The 18,052-nt window shown below is 45.3% G+C and overlaps 1 protein-coding gene across 3 annotated transcripts in view; it reads right to left on the reverse strand.

Moving 5' to 3' along the window:
• KIAA1671 (KIAA1671 ortholog) overlaps nucleotides 1-18,052 on the reverse strand; it is an 89,269-nt gene that overhangs the window by 36,146 nt on the left and 35,071 nt on the right. Inside the window, exon 1 of one of the 3 annotated variants that reach the window (XM_019538673.1) lies at nucleotides 5,614-6,891. The exons of the other annotated variants lie outside the window; for them this stretch is intronic. Within the exon in view, the coding sequence (XP_019394218.1) occupies nucleotides 5,614-5,898 (285 nt within the window). The 5' untranslated portion in view covers nucleotides 5,899-6,891. Of the gene's footprint in view, nucleotides 1-5,613; nucleotides 6,892-18,052 lie in introns of those variants that run through there. 3 annotated transcript variants of the gene reach the window in all.

Raw genomic sequence — 18,052 nt, forward strand, 5'->3', positions numbered from 1 at the left:
ACAGTTTTGTATTGTCCATAAACTTGGACAGAGTACACTTCACACCCACATCCAAGTCACTGATGAAGACATTGAAGAGTACAGGTCCAAGGACCGAGCCCTGGGGGACCCCACTACCCACATCCCTCCAGGTCAATACCGACCCATCCACCACCACTCTCTGGGTGCAACCCCCAAGCCAATTTGCCACCCACCAGACCGTGTAATCATCTATGCCACAGCCTCTTAATTTATTATGAGACTGGGATGAGATACCGTATCGAAGGCCTTGCTAAAGTCCAAATAAACTGTTACCCACGGTTCTTCAATTATGAACTGGGTTGGGGGGGAGGACACAGGGAGAGAACTTTTAAAAATCAAATGTGAAAAGATTAACTGGAACAGCAACTCAGAACTTAAGAGTCCATTGCACTTTATAACATCTGAGCAGATTAAGGGAATAATTAAGTGCAATTGTAAAGGCTATAACTAAAGGGCTTTCTGAATTACAAAACCTGATCAAAGACCAGAACAGACACGAGCACCTGAAGCTCGTCCAAACCATTCCACATGGCCAAAATAAAGCCACTCGCTCAAGAACTAAAAGCTTTTCTGCCCAGTACACACCTTTGCAAATTTCTTGAACTATTCTTTCAAATGGGACATGAGCCTTTTCCTGTTAAGTCCCCAGTTCAAACCCCGCAAAGGTCAGTAAAACAGCAGCAGTTTACTCTTCAAAATGCTCATTGCTCCATGTGAAAGCCACCTGTGGCCTCACACCGGTTCCTAATATGCAACAGATTTGCATGGAGGCGAGTGAACTCCTCTCGCCGTCAGCAGCAGTCCCTTGAGGGCAGGACCGAGCTTCACTCTTTGAGAGCCGCAGAACAACCCCACGGCACGTACAAATGAAAGGCTCTCATTTCCAGGGTTGGCCTGCGTCAATCTTATTAGTGTTAAATCTGAGCAAAGAAGTCATTGCAAAGTCAAAGGGGTTGGGAACGAGAAGGCAAAGGACACGAGGGAGGTGGCAGGAGCAGGGGGATGAATTGCAGAAAGGCAGAGCAGATCCCACTAGAAGGCGTTTCAGTAGAGATGACTTGGGCCATGTCTACGCCACCTCCCGCCTGAACCTGCAACTGCCCCGAGACATGAGCCCTCCCCGTTTGCTCCATCTCCACACACAACTAAGCCAGGCACTTAAGCGGCAAAGATGGTTCAGAAAGGGGTCCTGAGTACATCCCTCAGCACCTCAACCAGTCTTCACGTGGTCAGCGGACTAGGCGAAGTGGGGAAACAGGCCATGGTGGCAGCCTCTGGAGGGAGGTTGCTAGAGGAGCTCCTCCAGGCTCCGGCTCAGAACAGACCTGATTCATCATTCATCGTGACTGTGGCACAAAGTAAGAGGAACGTGCTGCTAGGATCTGCTGAGGGCGCAAAACAGGGAAGCATTATCAACACGGAGGAGGAACAGGATTTCTGTGTGTCATTTGGAAATGAGAGAAAAAGGAAAAAGCCATATTAGTCAACCACAGAGTGGCTATGAGCCAGTAACGTGATAGGACTGAATCAGGCAAGTGTGATCCTAGGATGTGCCAGGCAATGTATTCCCAGAGGAGGCAGAAAAGTACCAGGGTACAAGGTATGGGTAAGACCTCACTGGACATGGGACTGGCACAAGCCCAAAGAAGGATTACCGTGATGATCAGGGAACGGAGCACTACCTTATGAAAGAAAAATAAAAGACTGGCCTGTTTAGCTCAGCAAACAAAACCTGAGATGGGATAGGATTGCTCTCTATAAATACCCGAGAAGGGGGAAGAGCTATTTAAGCTAAATGATAACACTGGCACAAGAACAAATGGGTATAAAGTAGCCAGGAATAAATTTAGGCCTGGGCAGAGACGATTCCCAACCTTCAGGGCACTCAAGTTCTGGAACAGCTTTCCAAAAGGAGCAAAAGAGGCAAAAAGGCCAGCGACATGCCAAGCACGTTCGCAAAGCATTCAGCATATGGGCCAATTCCCCTGTGAGAGCAGAGGACTCCAAACTCGATTAGGCGTCTCTATGCAGACTTCCTTCCTCCGGCGCCGGTAGCAGGTCCGTCCCCTGAGCAGCCAGGGCTGACCAAGGGAGTCAGCTTGACTCATGGCAGGAACGTGCTGCTGCAAAAAAATTCACCCTTGTCAGAATTAGTAACAAAGGAAAAAGAGCAGCATTTGGGGGTGGGGAAAGAGAGATTTCACAATTAAACTTCCTAGGAACGTTAACACCAAAACCAAATGTTATTGCTCAAACCCCAAATGCAAGATAGATCCCCGAATAGTGAAGTCACACCATGGAAAGGAGCTCTAACCCAACCCCCGGAAAGCCGGTATTAACTTCCACAAGATCCAGCTGGGAACTTCTTGCTCCAGAGGCCCATCTAAAACTAAGTGCAGCAGGTGGCAACGGGCACTATGTCACCTTTGCACTCTCCCAGCCCCGGATCTGCCCTGTGCAGAGCTAGAACTTGAGTACAAGTTGGCACCATTGCAGTCATGTGCCCATAAGGTCTTTCTTTGCCCACGCAGCCTGCACCAGAAGCCAGGAAGAAGATGCTCTGGTACTCCTATGGCACAACCCTGCTTGGGGATTCCCTTGGCATGAAAAACAAATCTCATGTAAACCCCTAGAACAGAACAAAACGGCTAACAGCAGTAGAGGATCCAGCCCATCATACTGTGCATAAAACCAGTCCATTACCACGAAGTTGCTGCACATCAGGCATGGATCAGGCTGGATGCGAGGGAACAGAGACCTGGACTGCAGTATAAAATCCTCAGCAAACATAGCTACTGAAAACTAGTACGCGGATACATGATACACATGAAAGATTCCAAAACGTTATGTGCTGGGATATTTTTAACAGGTATTTCAAATGAGAAATGTCCAGATAATTTCAAGATTGAATCCACTCCCTCCTCTGTTCCACCTTCTCTTACGTAAAAAAATTACCAATGCATTTCACACCCCGCCACTGCACGCACATGCACACCCCTCCCCTTCACCTAGACTAACGAGCGGGACTTTTCTTGTTAAAATTCCCTGGGGTCTTGTACAGCATGAAAACACCAACAACGCAACGCAGGAGCTCAACCCCATGCAGAATAAATTCAGTACCACTTGCTAGTAGAGCTGGCTCCCAATCTAGTAAGCAAGGGCTCCTTTCAATTGGCACGTGGAAAGCATATCCCCAAGAGTACCAACATCAGGCTTACGCTGCATGGTAGCACCTTGAAAGGATTAACAGCCAGCCTGTCCTGTTGGATCACTGAGTTTTCACTGTATCAGTATTTATTCATGTAAACACTTCCAGAGCCTGACTTACAGGCGACACCCAATTTCAGCTCCACCAAAAAACCAACACAAAACAAAATCTCCATCATTGCTCTGAAAGTACTGTCAGATCCTGAATTAAATAAAGGCAGCTACATAAGGGCCTTTCCTCTATCACAAGCATGTTTAGAGAGAAGAAATAAAATGGAAGCCTCTACAGTAATTCTTGGTCTCTGGGCTCCCAGACTATGCTGGTTAAATGATACCAAAGTGCAAACTCAGACTGTACTTCCCTACTTGCACAAATGCATAAGCTTGAGCCAATGAATTTGATTTGAATAAAGCTACTCATGGCTTCGGATTAAGCATATGAATAAACATTACCAGGATTGAAATGTACAGTTGTTTCCGTGCCCATCCTGCCAGCAATGCAGTTTAAAGTCATGCTGCTTTCCAGGAAGGTGGTTTGCTCTAAATAATGCGTCAGGAAAGCTTTGATACAACCTGGATACCTGACATCAGGGAAGTGTTGATACTTCATCTCTGAATGACCTGGTACGTGGCAGGATCACCCTAGGCAGACACTCTTACTTTCCATTTCCAATGCTGTATTTTTGGTGTCACTTTGGTCACTGGGCATCATTACTCTTGCAGGACAACTGCTAATTGTTTTGGAGTCTGTTACTCTAATCCGTGCACTCACAATTTCCCATTAGGTGTTTCCCCCACCACCCTAATTACACGTGCTACCAAGTAAACTTGAATTCTTCCTGCTTGTATGCTTATCTGGCCATCTATTTTTCCCAGTTCCTTGGCAGAGCTGCCAAGCAGCAGATGAACGGCAAGTCAGGCCACAAAGTGCTTGAGGCTTTATGGGTAATGAAAAAACATTCAAAATATTTCAGGTGCGGATACCACACCTGTCTGGAGAATGCACACTTTAGGTATGCACAAAATTTACAGCCCAATTAACCCACATCAGATTTCTTATCTCCAGCAGGCTCTGCTTTCCAAAGAAGAACTAGACCAGGTACCCCTGCATCAATACACTAGGACCCCACAAGGTGATCCTGCTCTCCTGGAAGAAATGGCAATGCTCATTTGTCTTCAGTGCTACACGAAGCCCTAAACACATGACCCGTCTCAGATGTTCTTAGCTCTTCTGTAAACGTCTGGGACCACTTCCTGCATGCTTCCCAGGGCAGAAGAAAATGTGTAGAAAAGATTAGGCTCTTTTAGCCATCAGAAGAAGTTTGTGGTGCTGCCTTTCTTTTCAGGGCACTAGGAAACCTGCATTTACAACTCCCTAAAACAAAACAAAACAAAACAAAAGTGCTTTACAAAGTCTGTCGGTGCATACCGTGACTGTGCAGGGTATCCAGCTTTGTCCCTACCCTTTGATGAGGACCGGCCAAAAACATTCTGCCAAGAGTGAGACCCAGGGGAGGGTCCGTTATACCACTGCAAAGCACGGATCCTCAACCGGGACTAGGCCTTCGACCTCAGGTACCATTACCCTATCAGACAGGCAAGAAACTCTGCTCTGTGCAGACAGACTGCATCTCTCTCATTCCTTTGCATGACTGTTTTACTAATAAGAAACAGTGTCTTTTCTGAAGATAACCCCAGGAAAATTAGGTTTCACCAGCTCCAAATGGCAGGAAATCCAGGGGTATTTGGTGACCAAGCAGCCTACATCTGCTCTGCTTAAATTACCACCTGGCTCGGAGACCCACTCAGCCTGCAAATCCCCGCTCTGATCATAAAACCCGTGCTTCAAAATACCTGATGTAGCAATTACTCCAAGAACAAACAATCCTTAATTCCTTGAAAGGAAAATATTAAACAGTTCTGGATTAGCTGCAGGGAGGCAGCGCCTTAATCCTTTTTACCGTCCACTTTAACTACTGCATTCTTATTGAAAAATCAAAAAGACCGAATGTGCAGATCAAATACTGAGTCACGCTGGGAAACGGCGCTACTACAACCTGAATAAACTGCTTTGGGAGAACTTTTCAAACAGCATAGATAGACTCTTATCCTATATTGCTAGGCTGATGTCAACAGAGCTGCTAACCCACCCCAACTTTTCTGACAGCAAATAGGAACTTCTATTTGCACATCAGAAAAAGCCCAGGTCATCTGCACAACCAGGCAGCACGACTAAGAACTGAGAAAAGTGGCTCGGAGGACATTTCGGATGGAGCAGCTGCCCTGATCCAGATCAGTGTTGCTGGAAAATTGCTGCAATGGACTATTTCTGTGCATCGTTACATCGCCGCTCGCATTCGGTATCTACCGCGGGGGACTGCTTACGAGGTCTGGCGGCTCCGAGCTGGGCTGCCTCTTCCGCAGGGAGGAAAACCTCTGCTGGCTCCGCACCGAAAACCGGCGGAAGGATTCCCTGCTCCGGGATGCGAAGTGTCTGAAGGAGGCCGTGCGCTTGAAGGGGGCTCTGCTTCCAGCTTCCCCGCCCGTCCGCTCGTGAGCCACCGCAGTAGTGACTAAATTCAGCGCCTCCTGTAAAGATCTCCGCACTGTCCCCATCCACTGGGTCATGTGAGTTTGTGCCACTGTCAGCTTGTCTCCAAGGTAATCCATAGTTGCAGGAGAATGGGAGGGATCTAGATGCAGTGCCGTTCTGTTTTTCTCTAACCCTATCCTCCTCAAGAGTCCGGATTTTATCTTGCAAAATAAAAAAAATTTAAAAAAAAGCAGTCCCTCTATAAATAATTTTCAACCGACTCTAGTTTAAACAGCACTAGACTAAAACGGGGACAGGCCAGTACTATTTAATAAACTAAAGGCAGGTGAGGTGAAGGCGCTATTTCCTTGAATAGACGGGGGGGAGAGGAAAGAAATAAAATGGAATTTCTTCCTACTCACATTCAGATTCCCAGTTAGCAAGGATCATCCTCAAAATACATGTTTATTTACCGGCCATGGTAAAATAAAACTAAAACAGAAAACAAACAGAAAAAAGGAAAGCCCGGTCTCGTTCCTGACGGTCGCTTGCAAGCGCTCCGTGTCTGCCCAAGCACAGACTCAACCTCCTACTTTCTCACGGCGGCGTGGGGAGAGCGGCTCCCCCTCTCAAGCCAGGTTTTCGTTTTGCCTCAAGCACTGAAAGGCCACAGACTCGTCTCCTCCTGGCTTGGCAGGATTGCAGGCAGCAGGACGGCAGACAAAGTTCTGGTGCCTGCAGAGATCCCATTCACTGGACAAACGGACAAGACCTTTGGAGCAATAAATCTGCCGAGGCAGCCAGGTATCAGCACTCCCCGCGGTCCCCTCTCACAGGTCACTCGATCCTCTCGATCATTTTAAGAGGTCTGCCTTTCCCCGAGGCGCACGAAGCCCAGGCTCGCCAGGCACGGCGGAGCTGGAAGGGAAGTGTGTCAAGTCTGCTGCCTTCCAGACTGGGCTTGCTGCTTGCTCGGAGTCTGCCAAACGATCTGGATGACATCAGCCCCCGGGGCTGGAGGGGCGCTCCAGAAACTGCTGTGCAAGTCGCCTGCCTGCAGAGAGACTTCTCTCCCCCGGCCCCGCTCCGAAGATGCTGTCGCGGTCTGCAACCCACCTGGATCAAGGCGCGGGCTGCCGTGCCGGTGAAGAGCTGCGGTTGCCTCCGGGATCCTTTTCCGCTCGCTCCGTCCCTCGCTTCCCTTTCTCTCCTTTCTCCTTCTCGGCAGAGAAGACAATGAGCTAGGTGAAACCGCCGCAGAGGTCTGCCTAAGGAAGGATCTGGGCTGGGCTTTATTATAGTACAGGCGAGATTGCCATGGCGACCAAGGGAACAGCATCTGCCCGCTGCCGAGGCAGGCAGGAGTTGAACAGATCTGTTGGAATGATTCATAGTTTGCATGTGTCACGTGCACATACGGGGTTTTAACCCTTCCTTTGAGCTGCAACAGGAGCATCTCGGAGGACGGACGCGTTCGCAAAGCACCAAGACGCTACCCCACGGGAACACGCAGCGGGCCGGACTCGGGTCCCAGCTTTCCCCCAGCGGTGTCACCTTTCCAGCCCTTCCCAGGATTTACCTACATGCGCGCGACTTGTGTTTAGGAATTTTACAAATTATTTTCTGCTGAGAGTCGGTTCTTATAATAGGGCGTTAATGAGGCAGGGACAAAGATGAAGTCGGACGACTACATAAAAGCTTCGCAAGATCCAAGAGAAGGGCGCTTGTGCCTGAAAGTTTACAAACAACTTTGTCCCGACTACTCCGCTGGCCTAATAAAAAATATCACATCTACCCAAGGACCCTTGCCTGTCAAAAGATCCAACTATGTAGCCGAATGAGATGAGGAAAAACCTCTTGAATGTTGTTTTTGTTGTTGAATAGTTAGGTGAACTTCTACTTGTATGTTAGAATATTCTAATATTATACCTCGAAACCCAAGCAACTTTTTCTGCTGCAGCCCTGCACATACTTTTGAAGAGTCTCAGAAACCCTGACATGGCAGTAAAGATAGGTCAAGATATAATGGCATCAAAAAAACTCTAGACCATACTTCAAACAAAAAAGGAGACTTGGATTTAGTCCATCTGTATAACTGCGGTATCTTCGGTGCTGGACTTAGGATGTTTCCTGCGTACAGATTTCTACTGTAGTGTCAGAAAAAATAAATAAAGGGACTGGTAAAGGTATGCAACAGGTAGATATACAACAGAGAAGTTAAAGGCTCTCTGCCCATGGGACTCCTGGAAACAGTAAGGGAAAGGTTTTAATCAACTAACAAATACGAGCAAGGGATTGAGTGTCAAGACCATAAACTGTAATTCAGGGACTGTGGGCGCATCTACACGTTCATTGATACACCTTAGATACTGCACACTTAGTCCTTTATGAAGGAAATACTAGACTGACTAAATGCAGAGTACCGAAAAGTTACTGCACAGAAACACTGGTGCGCAGTTATTTAGTGAAGCTTGCTGCACAGTAGCCTAATAACACTGCGCAGTAGGATATTAGCACAGTTTGTGCTGTGACACGCTACTGTGCAGCGCCTGAAAATTTTAATGTGCCCTTTTATGGTATCCACTTGTTGGGCAACAGAAGTGTTTTTATAGTATATCAGCACTGGTTTCCATGACGTGCCCAAAAGAACTGCAAAAATAATTTACACGCGTGCTGATTTCACGTTCTAGTGTAGACTCCGTGCCATTAAACACTTTGTGATAAACGGAGTTATTAGGCAAGGTGTGCTTATAATATAATCTAACAATGAAGCAGAGATTCTACATATATGAGAGCAAAAGCCCTCTCTCAAAACCCCCAAGCCTATATAATCTAAAACCGGTTGGTCTGGCCAGCAATAGGTGCAGGAATGTCTATTTACAAGTAAATATCAGAGGTGAAATCCTGCCTCTACTGGAGCCAGCAAGTTGTACTACTGACTTGAACAGAAGCAGGATATTCCTCCAGTCTCTCGCAGCCTACAGACTGTATTGCCAAAGTCTGAAAAAGTCCTGTAGGTTTCAGATTCCTGTAGTCTTCATCAAGTGCACAAATATTACAAGAAGTAAGACCCATAACTACTTGCAACTCATGACGTTATTGAGTTGACCAGAATAATTGAAATTCAACTGAAACAACATTCAGAATTCTGCCGGGCTTTCAACATAGGTAGAGAGGGAGGAATCTCACACCTGATTCTCAACTACAGCCAGCTGTTTCTCACTGAATTTTACTGACACGTGACTAGGTGGCTATCATTATTACAAAAATCACTGTTTTGCTTTCCTTTTCTAGTCAGACAGCTCAAATGCCAGGATAATTTTTTGACAACACAAGACCTAATCTTGGAGTTGAATTCATTGTCACTAAATCTGCACAGCAATGTACTGGCATCCCCTCTTCAAAAGGACCTCATTAACTATAAGGTAAGATCCTAAAGGTTGTCTGTACAAGATCGAATCGTGTTATGAAGAATCGAAAAAGAAAATTAAAAACCACACAAACTGCAAGCACATTAAGAAGAGGGCTGAGTACAGGCAGGCAAAAAGCCTGAGGCTGAATTGATTCAATCTTTACAGGTTAGCCTAAGTTGTGTAGATTGAACCAATACGGAAGTGAACAGACATTCACTTTTGATTCCAGAAATGCAGCTACTTGCCTGAAGTGGCCCAGGCCAGGCACCAGGGGGCGCTACAGCACACCTCCCTGCTCAACTAGAGCAGACAGCTTGGGCCAAGCTTACCCCACACCCTGCAAGGGGTGGCTTGCTGGGGAGGTGCAAAGCATCCTGGGATGCTGGGGGGCTGTGAGTTAACTTAAATCTGGAAGGAATCTGGCACAGTAGTTCAATAAATTGGTTTAGGCCAAATCAGTTAAGTCTGATACTACATCCATCCAAGTTTATCTCAAACCAGTCTTAGCCATTTTTAAAGCAGTTTAAGTCCACTGAACTTCTGTTGTGTTACAGACTTTGAACAAGTTTCTGATCACTTATACTGGTTTATGTGTAATTTCTGTCCCTAGCCCTAGAGTTCATTTTAGCAGTCAGAAGCAAAGAAATGGGTGTTCACTTTTCCACCAAGTTCACATGCTCAATTCCTAATGACAGGTGTCAGAAATGCCAGGAGGGTGATGATTACTCTCTACTGTGTAAGTTTACTACATCTTTCTTTGTTGTAAATAATCATAGAAGTCAACTATGAGGACGTATCAGGAATCAAGGCAAGACATTAGAATATAACTTAATAAATAACCCAACATCTGCTTTAGGATGATGAGTAAGAACAAGAAAAAGATACAGCTCTCTGGATCAGGTGCCTTTTAAACATCTAAATCTAAGCAAATCAATTGGTTAAAATCATGTTCATAAAACATTTCACTTCAGCTACCCTCTGCAACTGTGTACCCAGCCACCAGGAAAGACTGGCTGCAAGACGCTCATTCCCTTTCGTTCTACGCACTCCTCACCCTCCTCCCTTCTAATGTTCCCTTTAATTTTTTAACACTTATTTCAGAGACAAATCTCTGTGCCCTCGTCATTCATTAGCCCTTTGCCCAGGCAATTCTAGAACTGGATGACTGTGTTAGCAGTGGGTGCCAAGGCTTTTCCTAGGACTGCTAGCCTAAAGGGGTAATAGTTATGATAGCTGTGCATGACTAATCTCCTCCCAAGGGCAACAGGTCACGTACGCTGTGAGCAAACAGGCTTCCCTAGCCTGGTGAGAAGTTCGGCGTGCCTGGGAGTCGTTCCTGGGTGTAAATGAGAGGCGCAGCAGTTAGCGTCTTACAACCCGTATTTGTAACCCAGCCTTCCCCACGCTAATCACCGAGGCACCACGTAAAAGAAAACTGTATTAGCAAGCCATGCCCCACACCTGCAGGGCCACCCTTAACACCGAAAATGCTGGGTTGCTTTGCTTTGCAATGCTTTCTTCTTAGCATCTTAACCTCTGTTTGTTTTAAAGAGTCCAACTTAGAGAGAAAGGAGTTCCCAGTATTTCCAGGCAACAAGAACAGACTACCTCCTTACATCTACTCTGCCAAGTCAAAGGCTCTTTAACAGCGTGGGGCATTACTGCCATGTCAAAGTAGCAGGACGATGAGTTTTAATTCTGGTTGAACCTCAGTACCTGAATTACTGACTCTTTACACTTCCTATGTGGCTGAAAGGAGGTGGGGGGGAAAAATCACTGGAGGATCCATTCTGTTCTGGCCTTTGTTGGGCTGCTTTAAAAATTAATAAGCTATTATGCACACTTTACTGCATTTGTCCTTAGAAAACTAGTACACGTGCTGACTTGAGACTTCCTGCAACACTAAATTTAGCATGTTTTGACTGTGTCAGATGAACACATTACTAGATAGATAGATAGATAGATAGATAGGGTCTTCAGAACTAATTATTTCCAGATTGTGATCAAAGTCAGTACAGTGTCTTAATCCAACACCTACATGCTGACAAGAAATATTTCCAGAGTACGCGGTGTAAAAGTTGTTATGCATTGCTCATAAATTTCTTTAAAGCATATATGTAGCTGATTCCAAGAATATACATTTCATTTGATCTATCTACTGTACAACTAGTGGCTCTAGATCTGTATCATTATCATTTCAAAAGCTTTAAAAAAAACAAAAACAAAAAACAAGTTTATACTATTATGTTCAGATATACAAAACCCACAAAAAAAGGGGCAGATTCAAGATATTATAGTCTTTTCACCTAAGTCACTGAAATATTTTAACTCTCCATTTTCCATGTACTTTAATTCCTTGGACCTCCTTGAAAGGGTATCAGCTTTCTTCAGTGCTGGGGGAAGAGCCATGCCTGTTCACACTTGCACCTAAAGAGTGACCTGCACCTATTTTACAGGTTTGCAAAAGTGCTGCCTATTTCTTCAAGGTACTACATGTTTCCAGTACTGTCATCTGTGGGGCAACAATTTTGTGCAGTAATCTTTCCAGAAGCAAAAATTTCTCAGAACCTTTGCAGCTCTGTTTTAATTTTAAAAACCCCCACTTTATGTTCATCTATATTAGGCACAGAGCTTAGGGTCCGGACGGATCTATTTCAGGACACCTTCATAATTCACAAAGAACGATGCTATTAGGTTAACACATGAAAATAAGTTTACAAGCTTATTAGCCAAAGTTAAAAATAAGTGTTGTACAAGAGGCTCTATTCCTAGCAATTAAGCAAACACACAATGAGAATGAAACCCTATTTTTAATAGAGTCACCTATTTAAATAGAGTCTGTAGACTCAACGTGGGAGCATTATATTTATTGCCATGTAATGGTATCTTGTCTGAGTGTTTGATCTCAAATAGCGCATGACAGTGAAAAGCATGATTCATGGGGTGATTTCTGGTTTGAATCTCCTGCTCCTGGGACCATTTTCACGTTGATCAGAAACAGTCACGGATAGTCGCAACAGACAAGACTTGGCGAGACACACACCCAGTTACAGTCAATGGGCACGTCTTTTCCAGGTTCTTCTCTAAGGGACAGGCCTTGCAATATAAACACTCTGCAAATGTCCAGCTTCCAGCCCCGAGAGCATTTTAGTGTAGGAGCACCTTGGGTTGAGTAAGGGGTTGTTCCCACACAACGAGGGCTGCACAACGTGATCCTCTCCCCTTGTAATGCAAAGAATACGAGCAATTATCTCAGGCTGTTGTCACCCTGGGTTCGTCGAGGGCCTCCGATTCCAGCAAACGTGTCCCATGAACGGCTCAGTATGACCACGTCGCACCAGTCGTACAGCTGACTGCATTATTCAAGCATTGCTGGATTCCCTTTTCTTCTTTCATTATTGACATTCATGCCACCTACAACTCACACATACAACTCTGCACAAAGAAATAACAACCCCTACTTCTCCCTTGGGGGAAACAAAATTCTATACATTTCAATTATACTTTTCCAAAAGCTACTTCTTTCTTGCTTTACATGCCTACAAATATGGGCGATTACACTAATGTTCACACCGAGCTGGAAGGTCAGATTACAATAGGCCTGTGTACAGCACAGCTTGCGATAAAATGCACCAGAACTATAAAACCTTGAAGGCTAGGGGAGCTCAGATTCTCCGTTCCCTGGTTCTGACCCAGATTTTCACCACCAGTTCATTCACTTCACTGTTAATCTTCTACCCATTTCATTCATCATCAATTATTTATCTGTAGTGCAAGCATTTTTCAAGGTTTCATCCTGACTCCAAACTTCAATTTGTGCTGAAACATGGACAAAGGCCACAAGGCAGCTTCCCTTCCATCACAGCTGTTAGTTAATTTGTCTGTTATACTCGGGCTTCAGAAACTTTTGAAGACCTAAAGTGTGCCCTTGCAAGGCTGCATTGTTCTTGATTTCCAGAGTCTAGCTCTCATTCATGCCCTGTTATTCACATTAATATACCGCTTTTGAAACCATGTCCTATTTAAGAACAGTCAAACACTATCGGTCCGAACTGTGCTGTACAACTTTGAGTTCGCTTTGGATTCGCCACACACTAAAGTCAGTATTTTTACATGCACATCAAATCACAAGTGAAGAGGTGTTCTCTGTACCCATTATTTTTGGCTTAATACTGTTCAGCATCTATCAGTTACTCTGCATTCAAAATAACTCCTTGATGCACACAAAATATACGTTTCTGTAATGTTCATCTTTGTCTCATCAAATTCTCTCATGAAATAAATGGACTTTAGTATTCAGGTATCACATAAATGAAATAAGCCCTGCGAGATGTTCAATGTTTTCCAGGGATCTGCTACTGAAGAACAGCTCTTTCCAGTTTACAACTTCCTTTTTTATGAGCTATGGACCATTCCCCATACCTGCCTAACAAGCACTGCTAGCCCCAGGTGTGCTTGCAGCCTTTCACAAACAGCGAAGCATGGTGTACTCACATCTGCTGGAGAAAGGCAGCATATGGAGCCATTTACACCCAAAGCCTTGACTGCTAAAAAAAATTGTGAACAAGTTTGGTTAAACACCTAAACTGATGAAAGCCTTTGGCCGCTGCAACGGCTTTTTAAGTCTTGTACCCAAATTTTAAAATGTCAATATATTAACTCAGTTCTTGATAATTTTGACCCTCTCTTTCAGTTCTCAAATTCTCTTTTCTTCCCAACCAGGGTAGCTAGAAAAACAGGATCAGAGCAACTAAATTATGGGACTCTTCTGTATTCAGGCAAGCTGCTTGCAGCATTCAAAGTAAGATGAACATGTTTTCTTAGGTTGTGCAAGACAATAAATATACACATCTCCAAATACTGCATTTAACTCCATTTTGTCAATAGGAGCTGGGGTCACCAGAGAAATAGAGAAGTCATCTCAGACGCACCATCTGATGGGCTTTCATTTTTGTTCACACGGTGGCCTTGCTACTCAAACATTTGCACTTTGGCCTCTGCCTGCAATAAAATGGGGGGGGGGTTGCAAGCAATTAAAAGTCTTCAGCTGTTATTTGTTGCTCTTGAACAGAATCATATCATAAACAGGATGATAACCCAAGAAGTATGTTTAGGTCCAAACAACTGCAACATCCTAGAAGTGTTGTTTGTACTCCTGGACCTCCAGGACTCTGTACTTGCAGTGCTTACCTCTTTCTAAAATAGGACCGGGACTCTCTTACGCACTATCCCAGGCTATACTACCAAGAAAAGGGGAGCAATTTCATTTTCCCTCATTAGTATGCTCTTGCTCCTTATATTTGTCCTTTTTAGTTGCTTTGCACTGCCTTGCCCCCTCTGGATACCAGGCAGCAATCCAGTGAGCGCAGCATGGCCAAAGGAAGAGGGATCTTTCCACTAATGCACTGAAGTGGGAGTGGACGAGGGATCTTTCCACTTTCCACCAAGACAAAATATACGGTTAGGACACCTGTCAACCGGTTCTAGTGTCTGAATGCATCTCCCAGTCACCAAACCGCCATGCAACAATTACCAGAATCTATTCCAAGTTTGTCGAGTGAAATGGCCGAGGTATTTTTAAACACAGATTACACCACAGGGACTTTGTATAGGACCCACCCTTGGTGAATTCTCTTGTGTAAATTAAAACAGTGGCTATCTCTGTTAATGATTAAACTGAATGACTATTTTCTATTCCTATTTTGGCCTCCTTCTGAAATCAAAGAGCTCAGGGTTTGTGTTGTTAGCTTCACTTCATGACAATTTGGGACATTTTAAATGTAGCTACATTCATTTTACACATATTGGATTATTTCATTTCATTCAACTGCAAAAGAAAGGCAGCAGTCTCCACTACCAGCTCTGGTTGCCCTCTCCCAGTGCTCTTCTTTTTTAATACCCTCCAGTCCTGACTGAAGGGACTAGTGCACGAGGAAGAGGGTGCATTAGCAACAGCTTATAAATCAACATTTAGAGATTGTGCGTGTCTACACATTCAAATGACGAGATGGCTAGAAAAGAAAGCTGAGAAAGTATTTCATGCAAGGCCAATTCATTCCCATTAAAGGACGCTTTTTAAAAATAGTTGTCTTGGGAGGAGCAATAATGCCCCAAAAGAATCAGCTTTCCAGAGAACGGCTTTATTAGGAGGACCATCGTAAAGCTTTTCAAGGGGAACTACTACAATGTAAACCATTTCCTTTAAAATGGCAGTGACTTTATAGTCAAATACTTAAATCTTTCCCCAAACCACTGAGCACAGTATATTTTTCCCTTAACATTTGGAGAAAAACAAATGCATTCGTTTTATGCATACAGTAGTAAAACCCGCTACGACAGAACAGTCTTAGATCTGAAGGCTCATGTGACGTATTAGAAGGCCTCGCCTTTCGTTATCCTCAGCTTGTGGGCAAAAGACTGGTTTGAAGCTGATCCAATTTTCAAGTGACAAGTATCCACACAAAAGACAACGCATGAAAGCGAGTGCCCTTCTTGCAGCATCAGGAGACGGCGAAGGGCTGGCAGGTCCTGCAGATCTAACCAGGGCACACGCAAAAGGGGAATGGCCTCAGATCAAGATGGTTCCCCAGAAGCAGGGCGGGCTGTATAAGAAGGGAGAGCTGCTGGACCCCTCAATGTAAGCAGGACGTTACAGCGCAGCTGTACGCGAGGGCGGGCATAAAGGATGCTCTTCTCCCCACCTACCGGGGCCTCGCTGCATCAGAGGAATGATGCTGCTTGGACCAGGAAAAGGAGAAGCGCCGCTCCCAAGAGCCAGGTACAGGAGAGAGCCGTCCCCACTGCTGGGCATCTCCTTGCTTGGCCAAGCCCCACCAATCCCCCCATCCCCACACGTGCACACACAAACTGCTTGAGGCGCTGCTTGCCTTTTTGGCTTCCTGGCCCTCCTTGGCTGTAGCTGGAAACAGTGACTGGTTTCCAGGATGCTGTGCATGGGATGTACAGCCTGTTTTTCAGGATAAGGCCAGCCAAGGTCTGCCTTCAGCTCTCTGGCTGGGTTGTGGAAGCTCAGTCCAGGTAAAGAGGACTTGGACTTACAGGCCAAATACTAAGAGACAAGTTAGAAGTGCACAACAGGAGCAACCTGCAGCCAGAGCAGGTCACCAAGATAAACAGGAGCTGGGATTTGGGCCCACACCAGGAGACGTGACTTGGCAGACTGGAGTCCATCCCTGGACTAGTACCTCTTACCGGGGAGAGAAGGAACTGAACTGGGACCACGGGCAGAAGGGGCTAGCCCGGTCCTTCATTACAGAGCGCATCCTGGACCCCATTAAACACCAGCTACAGGACATGGGCGGGCATGTACCACCCTTGCCTGTCTTTCATTCACCTGTGTGATCTGAATAATAAAAGAAAAGAAAACAGCAATACTTCCTAGCACAGAAATAGTACCACTATCAGTCACAGCAGGATTAATGGTTAAATGCTGCTTGAATGGTATAGCTAACTAATCGTCACTGCACAAGCACCAGAACTATTTCTGTACTTAAAGAGCTACCACTTATCTCCCCTTCCCTCTCCTCTAATAATAAAAATAATCCAACAATGGGCAGCCAGAACAATATTCACTTTCATTTTAACAGCAGAAGTGCAGCATTTTCACTGCACCCACACATCAGACTAATAGGCCCAGACATCATCACCTTTTCCCCTGCCAAGCTGTTGAACTAAAGCAGGCTAACCTATGTGAACTGGGTTTGTCCAAGTCCAGAGTTGAGAAAGAAGTGCCTGTATCAATGACAGTCCACCAAAACCGCATTAAATTGGCTGTACTTGGACAAAGTGACAATAATAGGGGATTTTGTTATCCATTGCTGGGAAGTCGGCACTTCACCCTAGCTTTTAACATTTAAACAAGAACACAGAAACAAAACCACCCACACAGTCTCCAATGATAGTAAGCAGAAATACCTGATTGAAAGCGTTTCCTGGCTTGAAAGCACAATTAATTACATGGTCTCTGACTGAAGGGCTGGTACAAAAGAAACCAAACAAAAAATGGTATGATTGATAACAGCTGAAGGGGAAAAAAAGGAGACAACACTCCTCTTGGTGTTCAACTGCATGTCTAGGTGTTGTGTAGCTTCGAAAAGCCACGCATGCAAGAGGAATTCTAGTCAAAGGTCCTCATTTCCTTCCTGTCACACGTGGTCTGGGGGAAAACGACTGTAAGCTGTACGAAACACTCGGTGTCGCTTTTCCTTCACGTATAATCTTGTTTGGAAAAGAAAGGTTACTCGTCTCAAAAAAACAACCAGAAACCCCACGGGAATCTTGGATCACAGTCATTCATCCCTTAAGTTGAGGAGGGTGTTTTGGTAGCTTTGGCAGAGAAGGTAAGGAAAGTGGGTTGGTGGCAGTAAACGCCACGCAGGGTAAGGCTTTATCCAAAAGGAAAGTTCTGCAGCATTTGCTAAAGATGATCCGTCTCTGGATTCATCTGTTCTCCTCTCGACGGTCTTCATAGTTTCATAGTTGGTTGGGACCTGAGCAGATCATCAAGTCCGACCCCTGCCATGGCGGGAAAGAGAACTGGGGTCAGATGACCCCAGAAAGGTGATTGTCTAGCCTTGTCTTAAAGCCCCCCAGGGTAGGGGCCAGCACCACTTCCCTCAGAAGTTGGTTCCAGCTCCTAGCCGCCCTGACCGTGAAGTAGCACTGCCTGATGTCTAGTCTGAATCTACTCTCTGGCAACTTGTGGCCATTATTCCTCGTTACTCCCAGTAGTACTTGGGGGAACAAGGATTCTCCCATTGCCTGCCAGTCCCCCTTGGCCAGTTTATAGACGGATACCAGGTTCCCTCGCAGCCTTTTCTTGTGGAGGCTGAACAGCTTCAGGTCCCATCGCCTCTCC

The sequence above is a fragment of the Crocodylus porosus genome, unplaced genomic scaffold (genome assembly GCF_001723895.1).
Source record: "Crocodylus porosus isolate Cpor-Errol unplaced genomic scaffold, CroPor_comp1, whole genome shotgun sequence".
NCBI lineage: Eukaryota > Metazoa > Chordata > Crocodylia > Crocodylidae > Crocodylus > Crocodylus porosus.